Source organism: Scyliorhinus torazame, chromosome 29 (genome assembly GCF_047496885.1).
Source record: "Scyliorhinus torazame isolate Kashiwa2021f chromosome 29, sScyTor2.1, whole genome shotgun sequence".
In the NCBI taxonomy this organism is placed as follows: domain Eukaryota; kingdom Metazoa; phylum Chordata; class Chondrichthyes; order Carcharhiniformes; family Scyliorhinidae; genus Scyliorhinus; species Scyliorhinus torazame.
Genome location: NC_092735.1, coordinates 31,582,931 through 31,606,068, shown reverse-complemented (window position 1 = coordinate 31,606,068; position 23,138 = coordinate 31,582,931). Strand labels below are relative to the sequence as shown.

The window sequence follows — 23,138 nt, the reverse complement described above, 5'->3', positions numbered from 1 at the left end:
TGTGTGGCTGTGTGAGTGTGTGTGTATCTGTGTCTATGTGTGTGTGGCTGTGTGTGTCTATGTGTTTGTGTGTGTCTGTGTGTGTGTGTGTCTATGTGTGTGTGTGTGTGTTTGTGTCTATGTATGTGTGTGTGGCTGTGTGTGTGTGTCTATGTGTGTGTGTCTGTCTATGTATGTTTGTCTATGTGTGTGTGTCTATGTGTGTGTGTGTCTATGTGTGTGTGTGTGTCTGTGTGTGTGTGTGTATCTGTGTCTATGTGTGTGTGGCTGTGTGTGTCTATGTGTGTGTGTGTGTCTGTGTGTGTGTGTCTATGTGTGTGTGTGTCTGTGTGTGTGTGTGTGTCTATGTGTGTGTGTGTCTGTGTGTGTGTGTGTATCTGTGTCTATGTGTGTGTGGCTGTGTGTGTCTATGTGTGTGTGTGTGTGTCTGTGTGTGTGTGTGCGTGTGTGTCTATGTGTGTGTGTGTGTTTCTGTGTGTGTGTGTCTATGTGTGTGTGTGTGTCTGTCTGTGTGTGTGTCTATGTGTGTGTCTGTGTGTGTGTGTGTCTATGTGTGTGTGTGTGTATGTGTGTGTGTGTGTCTATGTGTGTGTGTGTGTATCACCCATTCCCCACCCAGTAGCTGTGTTCATGTTAACCTCTGGGTTGTGGTGACTGGAGGCTGTCTCCCCCCCCCCCCCCCCCCCCCCCCCCCGGCTGGGAACAGTGGTGTTGATGGCTCAGTGAGGACTGTCAGGGGGGGAAAGTGGTGACAGAGAGTTTAATAACACCCAAAATAAAAGCCCTTTAAATTCTGTCAGAAGAACAGCTGAAGAATATGGACTGAGCTGCAGAGTGTGGGGGGAGGGGTGAGGAGGGGAGGCGAGGGTACCGAATCGAGGCGGCCAACCAAACCCCCGGGATCGAGATGATTGGCATTAGTGACCATTCATCACAAGGTGCGATGTGGAGCTATTCCATGTAATTGGACCCAGAGAGTGTGACCTCCCCTCCCCACACCATAGTGGGTCCAGGGCCAGGGGGAGGGACTGTGTGTGTGTGTGTGGCTCTGGGTATATAAATGAGGGGCTGAAGCGGGGGCTGCAAAGTTTACCGGCTAAGATTTGAACGGAGATGGAAGCAGAGGGGCTGGTGCAGTGGAGAGGGTCGGAGAGGGGAGTGTGTCGAGCCCGGCCGGATCCCTGCCTGCTGCAAGAGCGGGTTCTAACAAAGCTACTGCAGACAGAGGAAAAATATCTGCCAGAGAGGGGAACATTTCCATCGATACAGCCAGAGATTCAGCCTCACATGAGGAGCAGGCTAGCTGGCTGGATGTTGGAGGTTTGTCATAATAATAATCTTTATTAGTGGCACAGGTAGGCTTACATTAACACTGCGATGAGGCTACTGTGAAAAGCGCCTAGTCGCCACACTCCGGCGCCTGTTCGGGTACAGAGAGGGAGAATTCAGAATGTCCAATACACCCAACAAGCATGTCTTTCGGGACTCGTGGGAGGAAACCGGAGCGCCCGGAGGAAACCCACGCAGACACGGGGAGAACGTGCAGGCTCCGCACAGTGACCCAAGCCAGGATTCGAACCCGAGTCCCTGACGCTGTGAAGCAACAGTGCTAACCGCTGTGCTACCGCGCCGAACGCAACTGAGAGGTACTGTCAGGAGCCGAGAATACTGGGGACAAAAATACTTTGAGCTCAATTCTCCGGTCACCCAGTCATGGATTTAAGGTAGTCCCGATTTTTCTGGGAACATATAAACTGACTTTACAACAACCTGAGTCTAGTCTGAGGAGAGTCTAAAGATAATAAAATGGCGATAATAGTACAATTCATTAATACGTGGGGGGGACGGAATTTTCTGTCCCGCCGCACCCGTTTTCTGGCACGGCGTGCCCCCCCCCCCCCCCCCCCGCCAGCTGAGGGACCCTCCGTCCCGGCAGACGGCCAATGGGGTTCCCATTGTGGCCCCCCCCCACGCCGTTGGGAAATCCGTTGGGGAGTGTACTGCCGACGAAGCGGAGAATCGCGCCGGCGGGGAATCCCGCCCAGGGTATCTGTAATCAGTTCTTTTTAAGTCATGTTCACCCACAAATCACAAGGTAAGCGGCGCAGACAATTAACTAGAGTAACAATTAACTAGACTAACTACCGGGGAAATACTCAGGGAGTCCGGTAATAATTCATTGAGAATTTGGAGGCAGTTTCGCCAACACTTAGGGTTGGGGGCAGGGTCAAGGGAAATGCCGATTCGGGGGAACCACAGATTTGAGCCAGGGAGTTGGGATGGAAATTTTCGGAAATGGGAGGAGTAGGGGATTAAGACACTAAAAGATTTGTTTCTTTGGGGTTGGTTTGCAGGATTGGAGGAGCTGGAAGCGAAGTATGGGCTGGACCAGGGGGAAATGTTTCGATCCATGCAGGTTCGAGATTTTGCCAGGAAGGAGATACAGAGCTTCCCGGGGGAGCCGGCCTCCACATTGCTGGAGGAGGTGCTGACGACAGGGGGACTGGAGAAGGGGGTAGTGTCAGCAGTTTACAGAGCTATTTTGGTAGAGGAGAAGGCACCACTGGAAGGGATCAAAGCAAAGTGGGAGGAAGAGTTGGGAGAGGATATGGAGGAGGGGTTCTGGTGTGAGGTGCTCCGGAGAGTGAATGCCTCCACCTTGTGCGCGTGGTTGGGGCTGATACAGCTGAAGGTGGTATACAGAGCCTCACGAGGGCGAGGATGAGCCGATTCTTTGAAGGAGTAGAAGATGTGTGTGAACGTTGCGGGGGGGGGGGGGGGGGCGGGGGGGGGGGGGTCACTAATCACGTTCATGTGTTTTGGTCCTGTCCAAAGCTAGAGAATTACTGGAAGGAGGTGTTTAGGGTAATTTCTAAAGTTGTGCACGTGAAACTGGACCCGGGGCCCCGGGAGGCCATATTCGGGGTGTTGGACCAGCCAGGGTTGGAAACAGGTGCGGAGGCAGATGTTGTAGCCTTCGCCTCGTTGATCGCCCGAAGGCGGATCCTGCTGGGATGGAGAGCAGCCTCTCCACCCAGTGCCCTGGCGTGGCGGGGGGACCTGCTGGAATTCTTGACTCTTGAGAAGGTTAAGTGTGAACTGAGGGGAAGGATGGAGGGGCTCTACAATTCATGGGCATTATTCATTATGCACTTTCAAGAACCGGATAACATCGAACATTAGTTGGGGCGTGTGGGTGGGAGGGTTGGGGGGGAGGGGGGGCGGTGTGTGTTAATGGAGACTATGGGTGATCCCTAATTCCTTTTTGTCATTTGTTTGTGTGAACATGCGGGCTGATGTTTGGGGTTTGGTGGGAGGATGGGATCTTTGTTATTGATATGGGGATTGACATATTCGTTACTGATTATTGTTTGTTGTTGGTGGGTGTAAATCCGGGAGAAAATGAGAAAAAGGAGAATAAATTTTTTTTTTTAAAAACGAGACTATCTAACAATTAACGAGACTTCCCTGCCTTAAAGGTGGGTCAGGTTAAAACAAAGAAAAGAATGTGTTGAGATTTGGGAATGTCCTGAATTGTATGAATATTGCGCTGGGCATTCTCTCTGCTGACTCTCTCAAAAGTAGCGATGGAAACATGAGGGGAAAACCTTCTCGTGCCAGCACGGCGTTAGGATCTGGGATGCCTGGGGCGGCACGGAGGCACAGTGGTTAGCACTGCTGCCTCACGGCGCCGAGGTCCCAGGTTCGATCCCGGCTCTGGGTCACTGTCCGTGTGGAGTTTGCACATTCTCCCCGTGTCTGCGTGGGTTTCGCCCCCACAACCCAAAGATGTGCAGGGTAGGTGGACTGGCCACACTAAATTGCCCCTTAATTGGAAACAGTGAATTGGGTACTCTAAATTTATGAAAAGGAAAAAAAGGATCTGGGTTGCCCTCGCCTGTGGGTATCGCGTCATAAGATTCGATCGAAGCTTTCCAGAGGAAATGGAACTATTATCCTAAGAGGGGGAATGTGCGGGGTTACGGTCGTACGGGGTGAGGGGGGGGGGGGGGGGGAGAGGTCCAGGGCTGGAGGGGCGGGGGGGGGTGGGGGTAGGGCGTGGGGACGGGGGGTCTGGGAGAATTGCTGAGCGAGGCACGACGACGGGTGGGATTTTCTGAGGCCCGTTCACCGATGGGCATCATCGCAGGCGGGAGAGGAGGGAGCCGTTAACAGTCCACTGATTCATTTGGTGTCAAAAGATTCTGAGGTAAGGGAGGGGATTAGGGGTTAGGTGGACAGGTGGAGTTAGGATGACAATCCATCACGATTGAAATGAATTGCGCAACAGGCTAGGAAGGGCTGAATGGCCTCGTCCTGTTCCTGTGGGAGGGAATGGTGTTTTAGTCAAAACTGCTGTTGGGAAGCTGACATTTCCCAGTCTCTTCCTCCGCCCTTGCTGCTCAGCTCCTGCACCTGTTCACGTGCAAAACACGGAACATTTTGCTGGCTATTTGACTACAAGGGGCATCGCAGATATTGTCATCCACCCCTGGGAATGCCCCTCTGCCCTCCACGCCAAGTGATTTCCAACAAGCCCTTCAGAATCGCGTTTTGTAGACAAATAAATATGATCGAGAAGGGTTCAGGAATCCACCCTGGCCCCAATCGCGTCAAACCGGCGAGGAGGTTTGGCCTTAAGAGGAGCAGAAATAAATGAGGTGATGGAGACAACAAAGTTCAGAATTGGGTCAATACCACTGAGATCATCGAGCGTCAGCTCCCGCTTACGGAGAGTTAGAGGACGGAATTGCGCAGTCAGACTTTGTCAGCTGTGCTTCTCGACCTCTGACACTGAGGCAGCAGGTTCAGGTCGAAGGTCGCGCTCCCAGGAGTGCTGCACTGTCACGGGCGCCGACCTTTGGACAAGACCTTGAACCCAAGGCGCTGTCGCCCCTCTTGTAGGTGGATGTAAAAGATTCCGTTTTGCGGGGTGGGGGCGATATTTATTCGTTGATCATCATCACGAAAGAAACAGACGATCTGGTCGTTCTCACGCTGCCGTCACGTTAGCTACTGTGTTTCCTCAGCTGCAGCAGTGACCATGAAGTGCGTTAGAATCCCCTGAAGTGGTAGGAAGGCGCTATGTAAATGCAACTCTCCTACCGCATGGGAGGAGGTCAACCTGCCCAGTGTGTCTATGCTGACTCTTTGAAAGGGTTACCCACTCTCCCCCGAGCCCTGCAAAACTCATCTTAGGTATTGCTCTGGTTCCCGTAATTAAAAAGGTATTTTTCAGACCCAGGGCGGCACGGTGGCGCAATGGTTAGCACTGCTGCCTCACGGCGCCGAGGACCCGGGTTCGATCCCGGCCCTGGGTCACACACCGTGTGGAGTCTTTGCATCTTTTGGGTGGTGGGGGTGAGACCCACGCAGACAGGGGGAGAATGTGCGGTGACCCGGGGCCGGGATCGAACCTGGGTCCTCGGTGCCGTGAGGCAGCAGTGCTAACCACTGCTCCACCATGCCGCCCCCGAGTGCACGGTAAGCTAAAAGTTTGCCTGATGGGTCCAGAGTAGCAGGTAGGCCAGACCAGGTAAGGGGCCGGAAGATCTCCCTTCCCTCCAGGGAAATTGGTGAACAGGATGGGTTTTATCAATAATCGGTGATAGTTTCGTAGTCACTATTTATTCCCCATTTCCTTCTGCTCCTTGCAACTGGGCCTCGGCCAGCCGTTCCGTCCCATTATCTCCTTGTGTGCCTCAGCGTCAAATTTTGTTGAAATTTTGTTCACTAGGCCTCAAATCCCAGGTTTCCTAAGCCCCAAATCCTGGGTTCACTAGGTCTCAAATCCAGGGTTCACTAGGCTCCAGATTCTGGATTCACTAGGCCCCAGATTCTGGATTCACTAGGCCCCAGATTCTGGATTCACCAGGCGCCTTTTTATAACCACGTCAATGGCGCTATATAAATGTGGGTCGTTGCCATTGATCAACTCTATACGTATATTGTGTCCTTCAAATTGCAGGTTTGTGAAGAGGAAAACTGTGAGAAGGAGGTGTTTCCGCTGGCGATGAATTACCTGGACCGGTTCTTGTCGGCGGTGCCGCTGGAGAAGTCGAGGTTGCAACTGCTGGGCTCGGCTTGCCTGTTCCTGGCCTCAAAGCTCAGGGAAACGCTCCCGCTTTCGGTGGAGACCGTATGCGCCTACACCGCCCACTCGTCCAGGCCGGAAGAGCTGCGGGTGAGTCGTCCAGGGCAAGTTGCGTGTCGCCTGATTCAAATCGCAGGTTCACTAGGACCTAATCCCCAGATCTGCTAGGCCCCCAATCCCTGGGCTTGCTGGGCTCCAAATCCCGGTTTGCGAGGCCCCAATTTCCAGGTTCGCTAGGCCCTAGATCCTGGGTTCTCTGGGTCTCAATTCCCATTTTATTAGGCCTCAAACCCCAGGTCCATTGGCCTCAAATCCCGGGTTCACTAGGCCGCAAATCCCAGGTTTCCTAAGCCCCAAATCCTGGGTTCACTAGGTCTCAAATCCAGGGTTCACTAGGCTCCAGATTCTGGATTCACTAGGCCCCAGATTCTGGATTCACTAGGCCCCAGATTCTGGATTCACTAGGCCCCAGATTCTGGATTCACTAGGCCCCAGATTCTGGATTCACTAGGCCCCAGATTCTGGATTCACTAGGCCCCAAATTCTGGATTCACCAGGCCCCAGATTCTGGATTCACCAGGCCCCAGATTCTGGATTCACTGGGCCCCAGATTCTGGATTCACTAGGCTCCAGATTCTGGATTCATTAGGCCACAAATCCCGGGTTCACTAGGCCCCAATTGCTTTTTGGACCCAACAACAACGTGGGGAACCTTCACCGCTTTGCGTAGAGCCATGGCAAGTAGAGATGGGTGAGTGGAAAAACGACCACCCGACCAAGGATACTCTCATATTGAGACTCAATAAATAAAACTGCTGATCCCAGCGGGGTAAGGGAGCTGGGGAGGGTGCTTTAACCATCATTATCACTCCTGAACTATTATATGCCAGGGTTTGTAAGTGGGTTACGCTGTGAAAGAGGAATAGTTGTAGAATATAACAGCGCAGAAGGAGGCCATTTGGCCATTCATATGTGTGCCAGCTCTTGGAAAGTGTTATCCAATTAGGCCCTCTTTGAAATCTCTGTCCTCTGGTTAATAATCCTCCGGCCAGCTGGAAAAAGTTTACTTAGGATTACAGAGTATTTGAAGAACAGAAACAGGCCCGTTGGTCACCTGTCCTGGTGTTTGTGGTGTGCACAATCCACCCCTCAACCCCGTTAATCTCACCCCATCAGCCGAGCCGTCTCTTCCCTCTTGTGTCTTTCCAGCTTCCCCCTTCAATGTATCTCTGCTGTTCACCTCACCCCCCCGCCCCCCCTCCCTGTGGCCACATTGCCACCGCTCTCCCAGTAAAGAGGTTTATTCTGATCTACCCCGTTCGAACTCGAACTCGGCCGAACTGAAGTCCCTCGTCCCTCGCATCATTTTGGAAAATCTCCTCTGCATCCTCGCTCAGGGGCTGAAATCATTCCAAAAGTGTGGAGTCCAGAGCCGGGCCACAATATTCCAGCTGAGGCATAACTACATGACGAAGGGCGGTTAGCGCTGCTGCCTCACGGTGCCGAGGTCCCAGGTTCGATCCCGGCCCCGGGTCACTCTCCGTGTGGAGTTTGCACATTCTCCCCGTGTCTGCGTGGGTCTCAACCCCGCAACCCAAAGATGTGTAGGGGAGGTGGATTGGCCACGCTAAATTGCCCCTTAATTGGGGGAAAAAAAAGAATGGCGCACTTTAAATTTATTTAAAAAAACAATAAACACATAACACATAAAAATAAAAGCAAATACATATATATAAATATATGTACAAATACACATATATACACACATACACACAAATATACACATATACACACGTACATATACATACACACAAATGCATACACATATACATACACAAACACACACATATGCACACATACACAAATTCATACACACATGCACAAACACGCACACACATACACAAATATACAAAGCCCACATCCTATAAAAAATTTAAAAATACATGTAAACATATACACAAATATACATACATGGACACATACACAAATATACACACATACACACGTACACACGTGCACTTACATACATATTCACAAATACATACACACATATACACAGATATATACATACATACATATACACAAACACACGCATACACAAATACATACACAAATACATACACACATATTCACAAATGTACATATATACACAAATACACAGATGTACACAAATACATATACACATATATGCACATACACATACAAACACACAAATGCATACACACATATACATACACAAATACACACATACACAAATGCATACACATATTCACAAATATACATATGTACACAAATATACACATATACACAAATACACACATATACACATATACGCACACATATATACAAACACAAATGCATACAGATATATACATACACAAATACACACACATATACGTACACAAATACACACATATGCACACAAACACAAATTCATACACACATGCACAAACACGCACACATACACAAATATACAAAGCCCACATCCTATAAATTTTTTTAAAATACATGTAAACATATACACAAATACAGACATACATGCACACATACACAAATACATACACACATATTCACAAATGTACATATATACACAAATACACAGATGTACACAAATACATATACACATATACGCACATACACATACAAACACACAAATGCATACACATATTCACAAATATACATATATACACAAATATACACATATACACAAATACACCCATATACACAAATACACCCATATATATATACAAACACAAATGCATACAGGCATATACATACACAAATACACACACATATACATACACACAAATGCATACATACACATATACACAAATACAGACATATACAAATACACACATACGTAATTACACAGACACACATATAAACAAATACACAAACATACACACGCAAGTACGGACACATATACACAAAAATAAAAAACAAATGCACACAAATACACAGTACACACATGCACAAATACAGACTACACAAACAATACATACACACTAACATAATATACATCCAGATACACACAAATAAAAAACTAATGCACACAAATAGAGACACACACAAGCACACACATACAGACACACCCATACAGCCATACACAAGCACCTATTTACAAAAATATTTGCATGTGCACATTTCCATCAGAGCTCGCTGGACAGTGGTCAGGCAAATTAGCCTCACCTTTGCCCCTCTGTGGGGGGCGGGCACAGGGTGCAGGTGGTTGGAAGGGTCTTCCACCCAGATGTGCCCGTGCTCTGCTCGGGAATGTCCCCATTGGCTGAAATCCACTGATGACTCTGCACAGGCAAGCGGGTCAAAACTGGGAATTGATGGAGGTCAAAGGTCCTGAACAAAGAACAAAGAAGAGTACAGCACAGGAACAGGCCCTTCGGCCCTCCAAGCCTGTGCCGACCATGCTGCCCGTCTAAACTAAAATCTTCTACACTTCCGGGGTCCATATCCCTCTATTCCCATCCTATTCATGTATTTGTCAAGATGCCCCTTAAATGTCCCTATCGTCCCTGCTTCCACTTCCTCCGGCAGCGCGTTCCAGGCACCCACTACCCTCTGTGTAAAAAACTTGCCTCGTACATCTCCTCCAAACCTTGCCCCTTGCACCTTAAACCTATGCCCCGTAGTAATTGACCCCTCTACCCTGGGAAAAAGCCTCTGACTATCCACTCGCACCTTAAACCTATGCCCCCTAGTAATTGACCCCTCTACCCTGGGAAAAGCCTCTGACTATCCACTCTGTCTATGCCCCTCATAATTTTGTAGACCTCTATCAGGTCACCCCTCAACCTCTGTTGTTCCAGTGAGAACAAACCGAGTTTATTCAACCTCTCCTCATAGCTAATGCTCTCCATACCAGGCAATATCCTGATAAATTTCTTCTGCACCCTCTCTAAAGCCTCCACATCCTTCTGGTAGTGTGGCGACCAGAATTGAACACTATACTCCAAGTGTGGCCTAACTAAGGTTCTAAACAGCTGCAACATGACTTACCAATTTTTATACTCAATGCCCCGGCCAATGAAGGCAAGCATGCCGTATGCCTTCTTGACTACTTTCTCCACCTGTGTTGCCCCTTTCAGTGACTTGTGGACCTGTACTCCTAGATCTCTCTGACTTTCAATACACTTGAGGGTTCTACCATTCACTGTATATTCCCTACCTGCATTAGACCTTCCAAAATGCATTACCTCACATTTGTCCGGATTAAACTCCATCTGCCATCTCTCCGCCCAAGTCTCCAAACAATCTAAATCCTGCTGTATCCTCAGACAGTCCTCATCGCTATCCGCAATTCCACCAACCGTTGTGTCGTCCGCAAACTCACTAATCAGACCTCGGGTGCGGGGATGTCCCTTCCCCTGTGACATTGTTGGGCTCTGCGTCGATATCAGCTTTCACTTTCCGTCTCTGTCTCTCTCTCCCTCTCTAGACGATGGAGCTGCTGCTGTTGAACAAACTGCAGTGGGACATCGCGGCCCCCACCGCCCTGGAGTTTGTGGAGCGTTTAATTGGACCCATGGGCCTGCCGAGGGTCAAAGAGCTGGTTGTCCGCAAGCACACAGAAACGTTCATCGCACTCTGCACAATAGGTACCCGCACAGGCCAGGGAACAGCATGTCGGGGGGGGGGAGGGGGGTGAAGTGGAGAGTCCCACAGGATCCCCACCAGTCTGGGCAGACTGGATTGGCGATCCAGGGAGGGCCCAGGCTCAGACCCCACCAAGGCGGCCGGAAAAATCAATTCATAAAATCGGGAATGTTAAAGCTAGTCTCGACGACGACAATTGTTGGAAACAAAACCCGTCTGGTTCACTAATGCCCCCTTTAGGGAAGGAGATCTGCCGTCCTTACCCGGGTCTGGCCCTACACGTGACTCCAGCCCCACAGCAACGTGGCTGACTCTGAAACGAGATGCTCAGTTCAAGGGGCGATTAGGGTTGGGCAGCTGGTCTAGTGAGGCCCACATTGTGTGCAAGGGTGACAAAGACAAACTCAGGATCCCTACCCCCGACCCCCGGGAGAGGAGAGACGGGGATTTGGGAAAGGGCGAAAATGTCAAGCGGCTAATTCCAGGGATCCTTGTTTTCCCCCCAGATTACGCATTCGCCTTGTACCCGCCGTCCATGATCGGTGCTGCCAGCCTCGCCGCCGCGGTAACCGGCCTACACCTGGGGCAGGGTGGGCCCTGCCTCGCTAACCGGGAGCTCACCGCCCGCCTCGCGCACACCATCCGCTGCGATCCCGTAAGTACAGGCCCGAGACCCGCCAGCTGGGACCACTGAGCCAGTCGCCACCAACCTCCGACCTCTGCCACTGGCGGTGGAATCCGGTGGTTTGGATCCCGCCTTGCGCACCTCCTCTCCGGCTGACGCTTCAGTCACGCTTTCCCATGTCCCTTCAGAGAAGGAAATCTGCCGTCCTTACCCGGGTCTGGCCTACATGTGACTCCAGCCCACCAGCGACGATGTGGTTGACTCTGAACTGTCCTCCGACTTGGCCGAGCGAGACACTCAGTTCGAGGGACAATTAGGGATGGGCAACAAATGCCAACCTTGCCCAGCGGCGCCCACATCCCCTCAAATAAAGAAAAATAAATCATTGTTTCCTGGCCTCAGTGTATCCCATTTTCATGCTGTTTGCTGACTTCCTTCCCCTCCCCTCCCACGCATCGCCAGAACCCTTGACTCTACCTAAAGTCCAGAGGCGCAAGAACAAACGAAATAGGAGCATTCCTGCTCTGCCAGTCAATAAGATCGTGGCGGATTGATGTCATAGAATGTCTACAGTGCAGAAGACCATTCGGCCCCTCGAGTTGGCACCGACCCTCTGAAAGAGCACCCTATCTAGGCCCACTCTCCCGCCCTATGCCCATTACCCCACCTAACCTGCACATGTTGGAACACCGAGGGGCAATTTATCATGGCCAATCCACCTAACCTGCCCATCTTTGGACTGTGGGAGGAAACCGGAGCACCCGGAGGAAACCCACGCACACACGGTGAGAACGTGCAAACTCCACACAGTCGGTCGCCCGAGGCTGGAATTGAACCCGGGACCCTGGCGCTGTGAGGCAGCAGTGCTAACCACTGTGCCACTCCACTCTAAACTTCTATTTCAACTCTACCTTCCTGCTCCAGCCCCACATCCCTAAATTCCACAGATCTCTCAATCTCAGTCTTGGGACATTCTCAAGCACTGAGCTTCCACAGGCCCCTGGACACAGAATTCCAAAGACTCACCTGAGTGAAGAAGTTCCTCCTCACCTCAGTCCTAAAGGATCGACCCTTTCCTCTGGAAGTGGTGACCTCCTCAATCCACACTCTCCAGTCGGATGGGCGGGCTCCACAGCACCTAGCCCGTCCCGATCCAGGGATTGAGCACCTCTCGGAGGTGGCAAGGGCAGGAACTGAGGGAGTGCTGCGGTGTGGGAGGAGCAGTTGCTAATAGAGGCGCCAAACCCAGGGCCCCATCTACCCTTGGGTGGGCGTAAAGGAAAATCTCCCCTTGGCCACTTCTCGAAGGGGAACCGGGGGAAGTTCTCCCCAGTGTTCTGGAGCCAATATTTATCCCTCAATCAACATGGCAAAGGTAGATTTTGTGACAACTTGCCGTGCAGACATTGGTTGCTTCGAATATATATGAAGTGATGACAATTCAAAGTGTACCTGATTGGATGTAAAGGCATTCACATTTCGCGAGATGTGATATAAATGCAAGTGTTGGATTTATATATACATAATTAAAGTCGGGACTTGTACAGAATTAGCTCTGGGTCAAGGAGCGTGAGGAAGCTTGACGCTAACTCCAATCTCGGTTCCTCCTTCGTCCCCAGGAGTGTTTACGAGCCTGTCAGCAGCAAGTGGAGATCGCCCTCCAGGCCCGGCTCCAGCAAGCACAGCGGGACGCCCTGCCCCAGCCTGGGAAGTCGGAAGAGCCGGAACGTTCTAGAACACCGACGGACATCCAGGACGTGAGCTTGTGATGGCAAACCCAGAGGCCGAGGGAGCACTGGGGAAGGACTGGCCCCTTGAAGCGAGGCACCAATCTCGGACTTGACAGACCGTGGGAACGGCTCCGAGGGGAGTACGTGGTGGGGGCCTGAGATTAGTGTGGCTGACGGGGTGAGACATCAGGATCTGGAGTTGATGATGTTGGGGGGGGGGGGGGGGGTGCGGGGGCGGGGGGGATTGCTGGGAGACCAGGGTTGATGTAACCTAGTGGGAACGGGAATCGTGGACTGAATCGGGACTGCGGACAAGGAGGTGAGTGAGCTGCAGGGTACAAGAGGAGGCCATTCAGCCCCTCTGGCCTACCCTCCTAATTCAATCATGGCTAATTTTCACCTCATCTCCACATTCCCAGTTTCACTCCATTTCCCTCAATACGTGGGCCACTTTCCCATCTCAGTCTTGAAGGGTGCAGTATTCCTCTGGGAACACATTTCATTGACTTAGGACTGGGCCGTGCGCCCCTCTGTAGCCCCAGCAGCCCCAGAGTTGAGGGGTGCCCACTGCGGGGTCTATAGTCAGTCCCCAAAGAAGCGCCATTGGATCCTGGACCTCGGGTAAATCCAGGGATTTTGGACAGACCTGTCTGGCAGATTCCAGCAAGGATATGGTTTTTAGATGCCCAGTGGGGGAGGCTTGAAAGAGGGGGTGTACAATCTGGGGGTGGGGAGGGGGCGGGTGCCTCTGGTGGGCGGTGCCCTCTCGCCTTTCCTGCTGGCCAGCAGCCTGTGCAGTGAGTGCTGCCTGCGCAGTGAGTGCTGTGACGCAGTGAGTGCTGCCTGCGCAATGAGTGCTGCCTGCGCAATGAGTGCTGCCTGCACAGTGAGTGCTGCCTGCACAGTGAGTGCAGCCCACGCAGTGAGTGCTGCCTGCGCAGTGAGTGCTGCCTGCGCAGTGAGTGCAGCCTGTGCAGTGAATGCTGCCTGCACAGTGAGTGCTGTGACGCAGTGAGTGCTGCCTGTACAGTGAATGCAGCCTGCGCAGTGAGTGCAGCCTGTGCAGTGAGTGCTGCTGACGCAGTGAGTGCAGCCTGCGCAGTGAGTGCTGCCTGCACAGAGTGCTGCCTGCACAGTGAGTGCTGCCGATGCAGTGAATGCAGCATGTGCAGTGAGTGCTGCCTGCACAGTGAGTGCTGCCTGCACAGTGAATGCTGCGTATGCAGTGAGTGCTGCCTACCTTCCACGCCACACATATTAAGAGCAGCAGAGACAGAAAAAGGTCCTTCAATGGCCACCTAAAGGCCTGAATAGGTCCAAGGGCAGGTGGACTAGCTGACACCTTCCCCGCACGCTGTAAAATGGGAGATAGGTCAGGGGTTGTGGTGAAAAGGCAGAAGAAGGACCACCCAATTTATTTTATCAGCCTTGCCGCCTTCAAATGTGCCGGTTGGGGAGGGCAAAACGCAGCCTGAGGATTGGCTGCTGGAGAACATGGTCATAGAGTATTACATCACAGAACGAGGCCCATCGGCCCATCGTATCTGTGCTGGCCAGCGAGCACCTATCTATTTTAATCCCATTTTACATCAGTTGTTCCGTAGCCTCGTCTGCTCTGGAGTTTCAAGTGCTCATCTAAATATTTCTTAAATGTTGTGAGGGTTCCCGTGCCCACCACCCTTTCAGGCAGCGAGTTCCAGACTCTCACCCTCTGGGTGGGCCCGCTTTTCCTCAAATTCCCTCCAAGTCTCCCGCCCCTTCCCATAAATGTATGCCCCCTGGTTATTGACCCCTCTACGAAAGGGAATAATTTCCTTCCTGTTCATGCCCCTCATAATTTCGAACACCTCGACCACGTGCACCCTCAGCATCCTCCGCTCCGAGGGAGCCAACCCCGGCCTATCCAGCCTCCCTTCAAGGCTGAACGGCTCGAGCCCCAGGCAACGTGCCGGCGAATCTCCTCTGCGCCCTCTCGCGGAGAGCGATCACTGATCTGAAATAGAGAAAGAGAGGCAACACAAGCGACGCAGAATCAGCAATAGGGTTCCCTCGCTGCGGAAGGTGGAGTGCCTGCTTCGAGCTGCTGATGATTGAAGGAATGGTCTTACTCCCATTGCACTGGTGGGGGCAGGAGGGTGGGGGGGGGGGGGGAGAGGGGCGTCTCTTATTGACAAGCCCCCTGCTCTCCTGCCTCTTCAGGTAACCCCTCTGCCCCAGGTAGGCGGTTCAGTCAAACACAGGCCCTTCCCATTGGCCAAATTATCGGCCAATCCCGGTGGCTGTCCCACCCACCATCCCAGGAACCAGGGATGGGGTGGAGGCGAGAGCAGGAAGCCGAGCGAACGAATCACCTGTACGACAGGTAGGGGGCGATCATCCCCCTTCACAGACACTGTCCAAACCATCAAGTGGCTCCTTCGATTGTTTCGTTATTTAATTATTTATTTTACATTTGTTTTATTTTTAAAAGCCTGTATTTAAGTTCATGTTTAATTTAATGTTAATTATGTTCATCGTTGCAATAAAGTTCACCGACTCAAGTTTGTCAAGTGTCTACCAAGCTCGCAAAACTGATCCGCACTTATCCTCTTCAAATCGTCCGGAGTAACTTGTCAAAAATCACCAAACCCAAACCATGTCTGTGTCTCCTGGAAATCCCCAGAGAGCAGGCACCTCGAAGCCTGAGGGGGGAGCACTGCCGTGCTAAATTAGAGCTCATCATTTGACACCCGGGTGCACAGGAATGCAGGCGGACACTCCCACTGCAATACTGAGGGAGTGCTGCACTGTTGGAGATGCTGCCTTTTGGGATGAATGTTAATCCGAGGCCTGCCCCTCTGCGGTGGATGCCAAAGATTCTGTGATTCCAAGAGCACCAGGTGAGTCCTCCCCAGTGTCCTGGCCAAAATTCATCCCTCACCCGCTCTCAATAAAAACAGATGATCACATTGCTGTGCGTAGGACATTGCTGTGCACAAATTTGCTGTGCGCTACCGACATTGCAAAAGAGGTGACACATTGCCTGCTGTACCTGCGTGTTAACTTTCAGTATGCACAAGAGCCCAGACCCCTATGAATAGGAGAATGTGGGACGCGCTCCCATGGGGAATAGGGTGAATGTGGGACTCCCACGAGGAATGAGGAGAATGTGGGACTCTCTCCCACAGGGAGTGGGGAGAATGTGGGACTCGCTCCCAGAGGGAGTGGGGAGAATGTGGGACTCGCTCCCACAGGGTGTGGGGAGAATGTGGGACCCGCGCCCAGGGGGAGTGGGGAGAAAGTGGGACTCGCTCCCAAAGGGAGTGGGGAGAATGTGGGACTCGCTCCCACGAGGAGTGGGGAGAATGTGGGACCCGCGTCCAGGGGGAGTGGGGAGAATGTGGGACTCTCTCCCACAGGGAGTGGGGAGAATGTGAGACTCTCTCCCACGGGGAGTGGGAGAATGTGGGACTCGCTCGCACAGGGAGTGGGGTGAATGTGGGACTCGCTCCCACGAGGAGTGGGGAGAATGTGGGACTCTCTCCCAGAGGGAGTGGGGAGAATGTGGGACTCGCTCCCAGAGGGAGTGGGGAGAATGTGGGACTTGCTCCCACGAGGAGTGGGGAGAATGTGGGACTCTCTCCCAGAGGGAGTGGGGAGAACATGGGACTCTCTCCCACGGGGAGTGGGGAGAACGTGGGACTCGCTCCCACAGGGAGTGGGGAGAATGGGGGACTCGCTCCCAGAGGGAGTGGGGAGAATGGGGGACTCGCTCCCACAGGGAGTGGGGAGAATGTGGGACTCGCTCCCAGAGGGCGTGGGGAGAATGTGGGACTCGCTCCCAGAGGGAGTGGGGAGAATGTGGGACTCGTGCCCACGGGGAGTGGGGAGAATGTGGGACTCACTCCCAGAGGGAGTGGGGAGAATGTGGGACTCGCTCCCAGAGGGAATGGGGAGAATGTGGGTCTCGCTCCCACGGGGAGTATGTGGAACATTTGGCTATCCCAAAGCACTTTATAGCCAGTGACATACTTTTGAAATCTTGTCACTGTCGTCATGAAGGAAGTTCGAGATGGGAATAGATTATGCTGAGAGAGTTGTGGAGAGGGATGGGAGGAAGTTTATTTGGAGCATGAATACTAGCTTAGAGCAGTTGGGCTGAATGGTCTGTTTCTTTGCTGTAAATTCAATGCACGCACACACACAGGGTGATGCTGTTCCTTGTCCCATTCTCCCAAGCCGCAGTAACAGCCTATGCCCACTGGATGGCGATGCCATCCACAAACCGTGTTGTCAGCCATGACTAGTCAACACTCGAGAAGCTCGACACCATCCAGGACAAAGGAGTCCTGCTTGCCTGGCACCCCGTCCACCACAGACAAACAGTGGCAGTGTACCATCTACAAGATGCACCAACTCACCAAAGCTCCTTCGACAGCACCATACATCCAAATCGGCAGCCTCTGCCATCTAGATGGATGAGGGCGGCAGCTACCTGGGAAACCCACCACCTGGAGGGTCCCCTCCGAGTCACTCACCATCCCCGACTTGGGAATGTATCGGCCGTTCCTTCACTGTCGCTGGGTCAAAATCCTGGAGCTCCCTCCCTAACAGAATACACGCACTGCAGCGGACTGAAGAAGGTGGCTCACCACCACCTCCTCAAGGGCAATAAATGCTGACCTAGCCGTCGACGCCCAAATCCCATTAACGAGTTATAAAAAATTATCTTCCCATAGCAGCTTTGATTTATTGGATTAATCACGAACTATTGAAATAATTATTCTCTAAAGGATTGGATTGGATTGGATTTGTTTATTGTCACGTGTACCGAGGTACAGTGAAAAGTATTTTTCAGCGAGCAGCTCAACAGATCATTAAGTACATGAGAAGAAAAGGGAATAAAAGAAAATACATAATAGGGCAACACAACATATACAATGTAACTACATAAGCACTGGCATCGGATGACGCATACAGGGTGTAGTGTCAATGAAGTCAGTCCATAAGAGGGTCATTTAGGAGTCTGGTGACAGTGGGGAAGAAGCTGTTTTTGAATCTGTTTGTGCGTGTTCTCAGACTTCTGTATCTCCTGCCCGATGGAAGAAGTTGGAAGAGTGAGTAAGCCGGGTGGGAGGGATCTTTGATTATGCTGTCTGCTTTCCCCAGGCAGCGGGAGGTGTAGATGGAGTCAATGGATGGGAGGCAGGTTCGTGTGATGGACTGGGCGGTGTTCACGACTCTCTGAAGTTTCTTGCGGTCCTGGGCCGAGCAGTTGCCATACCAGGCTGTGATGCAGCCCGATAGGATGCTTTCTATGGTGCATCTGTAAAAGTTGGTAAGAGTCAATGTGGACATGCCGAATTTCCTTAGTTTCCTGAGGAAGTATAGGCGCTGTTGTGCTTTCTTGGTGGTAGCGTTGATGTGGGTGGACCAGGACAGATTTTTGGAGATGTGCACCCCTAGGAATTTGAAACTGCTAACCATCTCCACCTCGGCCCCGTTGATGCTGACAGGGGTGTGTACAGTACTTTGCTTCCTGAAGTCAATGACCAGCTCTTTAGTTTTGCTGGCATTGAGGGAGAGATTGTTGTCGCTACACCACTCCACTAGGTTCTCTATCTCCCTCCTGTATTCGGACTCATCGGTATTCGAGATCCGGCCCACTATGGTCGTATCGTCAGCAAACTTGTAGATGGAGTTGGAACCAAGTTTTGCCACGCAGTTGTGTGTGTACAGGGAGTAGAGTAGGGGGCTAAGTACGCAGCCTTGCGGGGCCCCGGTGTTGAGGACTATTGTGGAGGAGGTGTTGTTGTTCATTCTTACTGATTGTGGTCTGTTGGTCAGAAAATCGAGGATCCAGTTGCAGAGTGGGGAGCCAAGTCCTAGGTTTTGGAGCTTTGATATGAGCTTGGCTGGGATTATGGTGTTGAAGGCAGAGCTGTAGTCAATAAATAGGAGTCTAATGTAGGAGTCCTTGTTTTCGAGATGCTCTAGGGATGAGTGTAGGGCCAGGGAAATGGTGTCTGATGTGGACCGGTTGCAGCGGTATGCGAATTGCAGTGGATCAAGGCGTTCTGGGAGTATGGAGGTGATGCGCTTCATGATCAACCTCTCGAAGCGCTTCATTACGACTGAAGTCAGGGCCACTGGTCGGTAGTCATTGAGGCACGTTGCCTGGTTCTTCTTTTGGTGGTCTTCTTGAAGCAGGTGGGGACCTCGGAGTGGAGTAGGGACAGGTTAAAGATGTCCATTATGTCCGTAAAGGTCGGTTATGAGGAAAGACAGAGGGGTTCTTTGACTGGGGGAGGAAGCACCTGGGAGGTGGATCCGACAGAGGGGATGAAAGAATGGTCGAAAAAAACCAAGCTGGAAATATTATTTTATGAAGTATGCATTGTCACCCGGAGAGATGGCCCTTGCGTTCCGGATGGACAGGAAGGAGTGGCTCAATCATCCAGAATCTTCCAACAACCCGCCCTCCCTCTGCAGACGCTCTGCCTAGTCGAGGACTGTGCTGCAATTTGCGTGTTGCATTCAGGGAGTCAATCGCACCTCGTGCCACGAGAGCGCGTGAGAAACCTGGTGGAGTGAAGACTGGTGATCTCTTAAGCTACCAGCACCCGATGCTCCTGACAGTTTTGCACGTGTATTAGTCCGGGGGGGATTGTAGAGGGAAAGACAAAATGTGCCTGTTTGTGATTCAGAGATAGAAATAAATGTTGCCGTTTGTTGGTTAGGGGGATGAAGCACCCCATGGTCGACTCACGTGTCACCCCCTCTCCTTCCAATCACCAGTTGGCCACCAAATAAATGACCTGATTTGTATCAGGCTTCAGGTAGTTTTCAGTGGAGGGGGGATCAGAGACGGTGGAGGAGAGGAGAGAGAAACTGGACGCTGGCCATCGAGAGGCCCATGGACGGAGGGCAAAGAAAAAGAACAAAGAACAAAGAAAAGTACAGCACAGGAACAGGCCCTTCGGCCCTCCAAGCCTGCGCCGACCATGCTGCCCGACTAAACTAAAATCCTCTACACTTCCTGGGTCCGTATCCCTCTATTCCCATCCTATTCATGTATTTGTCAAGACGCCCCTTAAATGTCACTATCGTCGCTGCTTCCACCACCTCCTCCGGCAGCGAGTTCCAGGCTCCCACTACCCTCTGTGTAAAAAAACTTGCCTCGTCCAACTCCTCTAAACCTATGCCCCCTAGTAATTGACTCCTCTACCCTGGGAAAAAGCCTCTGACTATCCACTCTGTCTGTGCGCCTCATCACTTTGTAGACCTCTATCAGTTCGCCCCGCAACCTCCGTCGTTCCAGTGAGAACAAACCGAGTTTATTCAACCGCTCCTCATAGCTAATGCCCTCCATGCCAGGCGACATCCTGGTAAATAGCAGAGACTGCGTGGATGGCTGGGAGACTGGGCATTGACCAAGAGGGCGGGGCATTGCCGCCAAGGCACTTGGCATTGACTGCTGAGAGGCGGTGTACTGACCACTGACAGTCCGAGACGCTGACCACTCGGGCACTGACCACTGGAAGGATGGGCACACTGAGAGCTGCCTGCTGGGAAGGCTGCACCCAGGGCATTGACCGCTGAGGCTAGGAGCCTGGACATTAGATGCTGGCATTGGGGCAGTGTGCGTTGGTCACCAAGAGGTTAAATGTGGAACAGATTTTTGGTTTTCGAAGCTTTGGAAGACGCCTGAATTAAATAAGCTTAGAGTCACTGTAGATTGGAGACACAGATTTGACACTAAAGGTACCAGGAATATCTCTATATCTCTAAGTTTGGACACAGACCTTTATGTAAATACGTTAAATACAATGGCACTCATCTGGGAACGCGTGTAGCACGAATAAATTAATAAAAATGGACAGGACAATGGTGCGGGTTTGGGACAATATAAAAAAAGGAAGATTATTTTCCTCGTCAGGTGATAGTAAGTAAAAATTAGCAAGAAAATCTCAAAGAATGTTCCAGAACAATGGCAGAACATTACACAAGTTAAATAAATACAGTAAACATCCATTTACAAAAAAAAACACCTCAGGGCTTAACAGCGTTTTCAAACCATCGACAACAAAGCTTAATTTACATTTTCAACAAGGATTGAACAGACCATATTTCAGAAAAGGGACCCCCCCTCGACGCTGGAGTGGAGCCGATGGCTAAACAAGAGACGGTCCCGGGGCTGGAGGGTGGGCACAGGGGTGGGGAGAGAGGAGATGGAAGGGTGGGCAACCGGAGGTCTTCATCTTGCTGGGATGAACTGGCATTGATGTGGTTAAAGAGAGGTTGACGGTCCTGGCAGGCGTGGACCCGGCGGAGTAACCGCCCCGGGATTACCGTGTCCAGGGATGCACAGTACGATCCCAGGGCAAGGCAGCTTCAGTGGGTCCCACTCACTGATTTCCCCACATGGCTGGGGACGGGCGGAAGTCAGTGATCCTGATTGCGGCCTCTCCCTCAACTCCCCTGCCGCCTCATCCGCCCCCTCTTGCCCACACATTTGCCCCTTGGCACAGCCCCAGGGACTGCCTCCTCCGAAACGACCCCAAGACGGTCTTGTCGCTCGCACCACAGGACCGACATTTATCGAAACAAAAGCTGGTCTTTAAATGGCGAGGGTCGTGGGGGCAGGACACATGCTCATTATGGACCGAAATAAAACTGAGGGGCTGCTCGGTGAGGGAGCAAACACCACTCGGTAACATTAAAATTAGCAAGGCGTGTGAAAGAGCGCCTCGAAAATATCCCGTCTCCAGTTTAATTGGAATCTGGGAGCACAGGCCAACGTGGAGAGGGACAATGATCTGTCCGTGATGAGCGGGAAGGAGAGTGCAGCTGGGTTCTTTGTAAGATTGTTCCCAAATTCCACAGTTTGATTCAGTCACAGACACAAAAGAGTCTTTCTCGACCCAGATCTGTAGCCACCTCAGAGACTTTCTGTCCCACCAGCAGCTTTACCCAACAGGATAGTCCACCTCTGCTCCCAGCAAATCCGAGACACAGGCAGGTTTCAAATTGTTTCAGGAGCGATGCGAGGGAGAATGGCAGCAACCATGGGGTTAGATATTGAGTAAAGCTCCCTCTACTCTGTCCCCATCAAACACTCCCAGGACAGGTGCAGCACGGGGTTAGATACAGAGTAAAGCTCCCTCTACACTGTCCGCATCAAGCACTCCCAGGACAGGTCCAGCACGGGGTTAGATACAGAGTAAAGCTCCCTCTACACTGTCCCCATCAAACACTCCCAGGACAGGTACAGCACGGGGTTAGACACAGAGTAAAGCTCCCTCTACACTGTCCCCATCAAACACTCCCAGGACAGGTACAGCACGGGGTTAGATACAGAGTAAAGCTCGCTCTGCACTGTCCCCATCAAACACTCCCAGGACAGGTACAGCACGGGGTTAGATACAGAGTAAAGCTCCCTCTACACTGTCTCCATCAAACACTCCCAGGACAGGTACAGCACGGGGTTAGATACAGAGTAAAGCTCCCTCTACACTGTCCCCATCAAACACTCCCAGGACAGGTACAGCACGGGGTTAGATACAGAGTAAAGCTCGCTCTGCACTGTCCCCATCAAACACTCCCAGGACAGGTACAGCACTGGGTTAGATACAGAGTAAAGCTCCCTCTACACTGTCCCCATCAAACACTCCCAGGACAGGTACAGCACGGGGTTAGATACAGAGTAAAGCTCCCTCTACACTGCCCCCATCTTCCCAGGACAATACAGCAATGTAATGTAAAGAGCCCACTCACTCTCCAATTGCCCGTCTTGAGCTCCTGCCCCAGGACCTGTTGCTCACAGTCTGCAATGGGAATCCACCTGAGCTCGGTCCATCGAAGGCAAAGAGTTAGATTCCAGTGCAAATAGACAACGGGGCTCTGTGCTTGGCTGTGTAACAGGGTGAAGACAGAGAGGGAGGGGGGGGGGTCTGGGCGGGTACTAGGCACAGAGAGCAGAATTTAATGCGCGGGGTGTAAAGGGGATTAAAAAATAAAACTTTTCAAAGGCAATGTTCTCCAGCACAAAATACAATTTTTGAACTCGCACCAAAAAAACTACTCGGGGGGGGGGGGG

General features: G+C 51.6%; 1 protein-coding gene across 1 annotated transcript; it reads left to right on the top strand.

Annotated features, from left to right (window-relative positions):
* Positions 1-952: 952 nt before the first annotated feature.
* On the top strand, positions 953-13,253 carry LOC140403768 (G1/S-specific cyclin-D1-like). The gene is made up of 5 exons (XM_072491928.1): positions 953-1,320; positions 5,969-6,184; positions 10,548-10,707; positions 11,212-11,360; positions 12,950-13,253. Exons 1-5 carry the CDS (start codon positions 1,114-1,116, stop codon positions 13,097-13,099), a joined length of 882 nt encoding a protein of 293 aa, XP_072348029.1. The 5' UTR covers positions 953-1,113; the 3' UTR covers positions 13,100-13,253.
* The last annotated feature ends 9,885 nt before the right edge of the window (positions 13,254-23,138 follow it).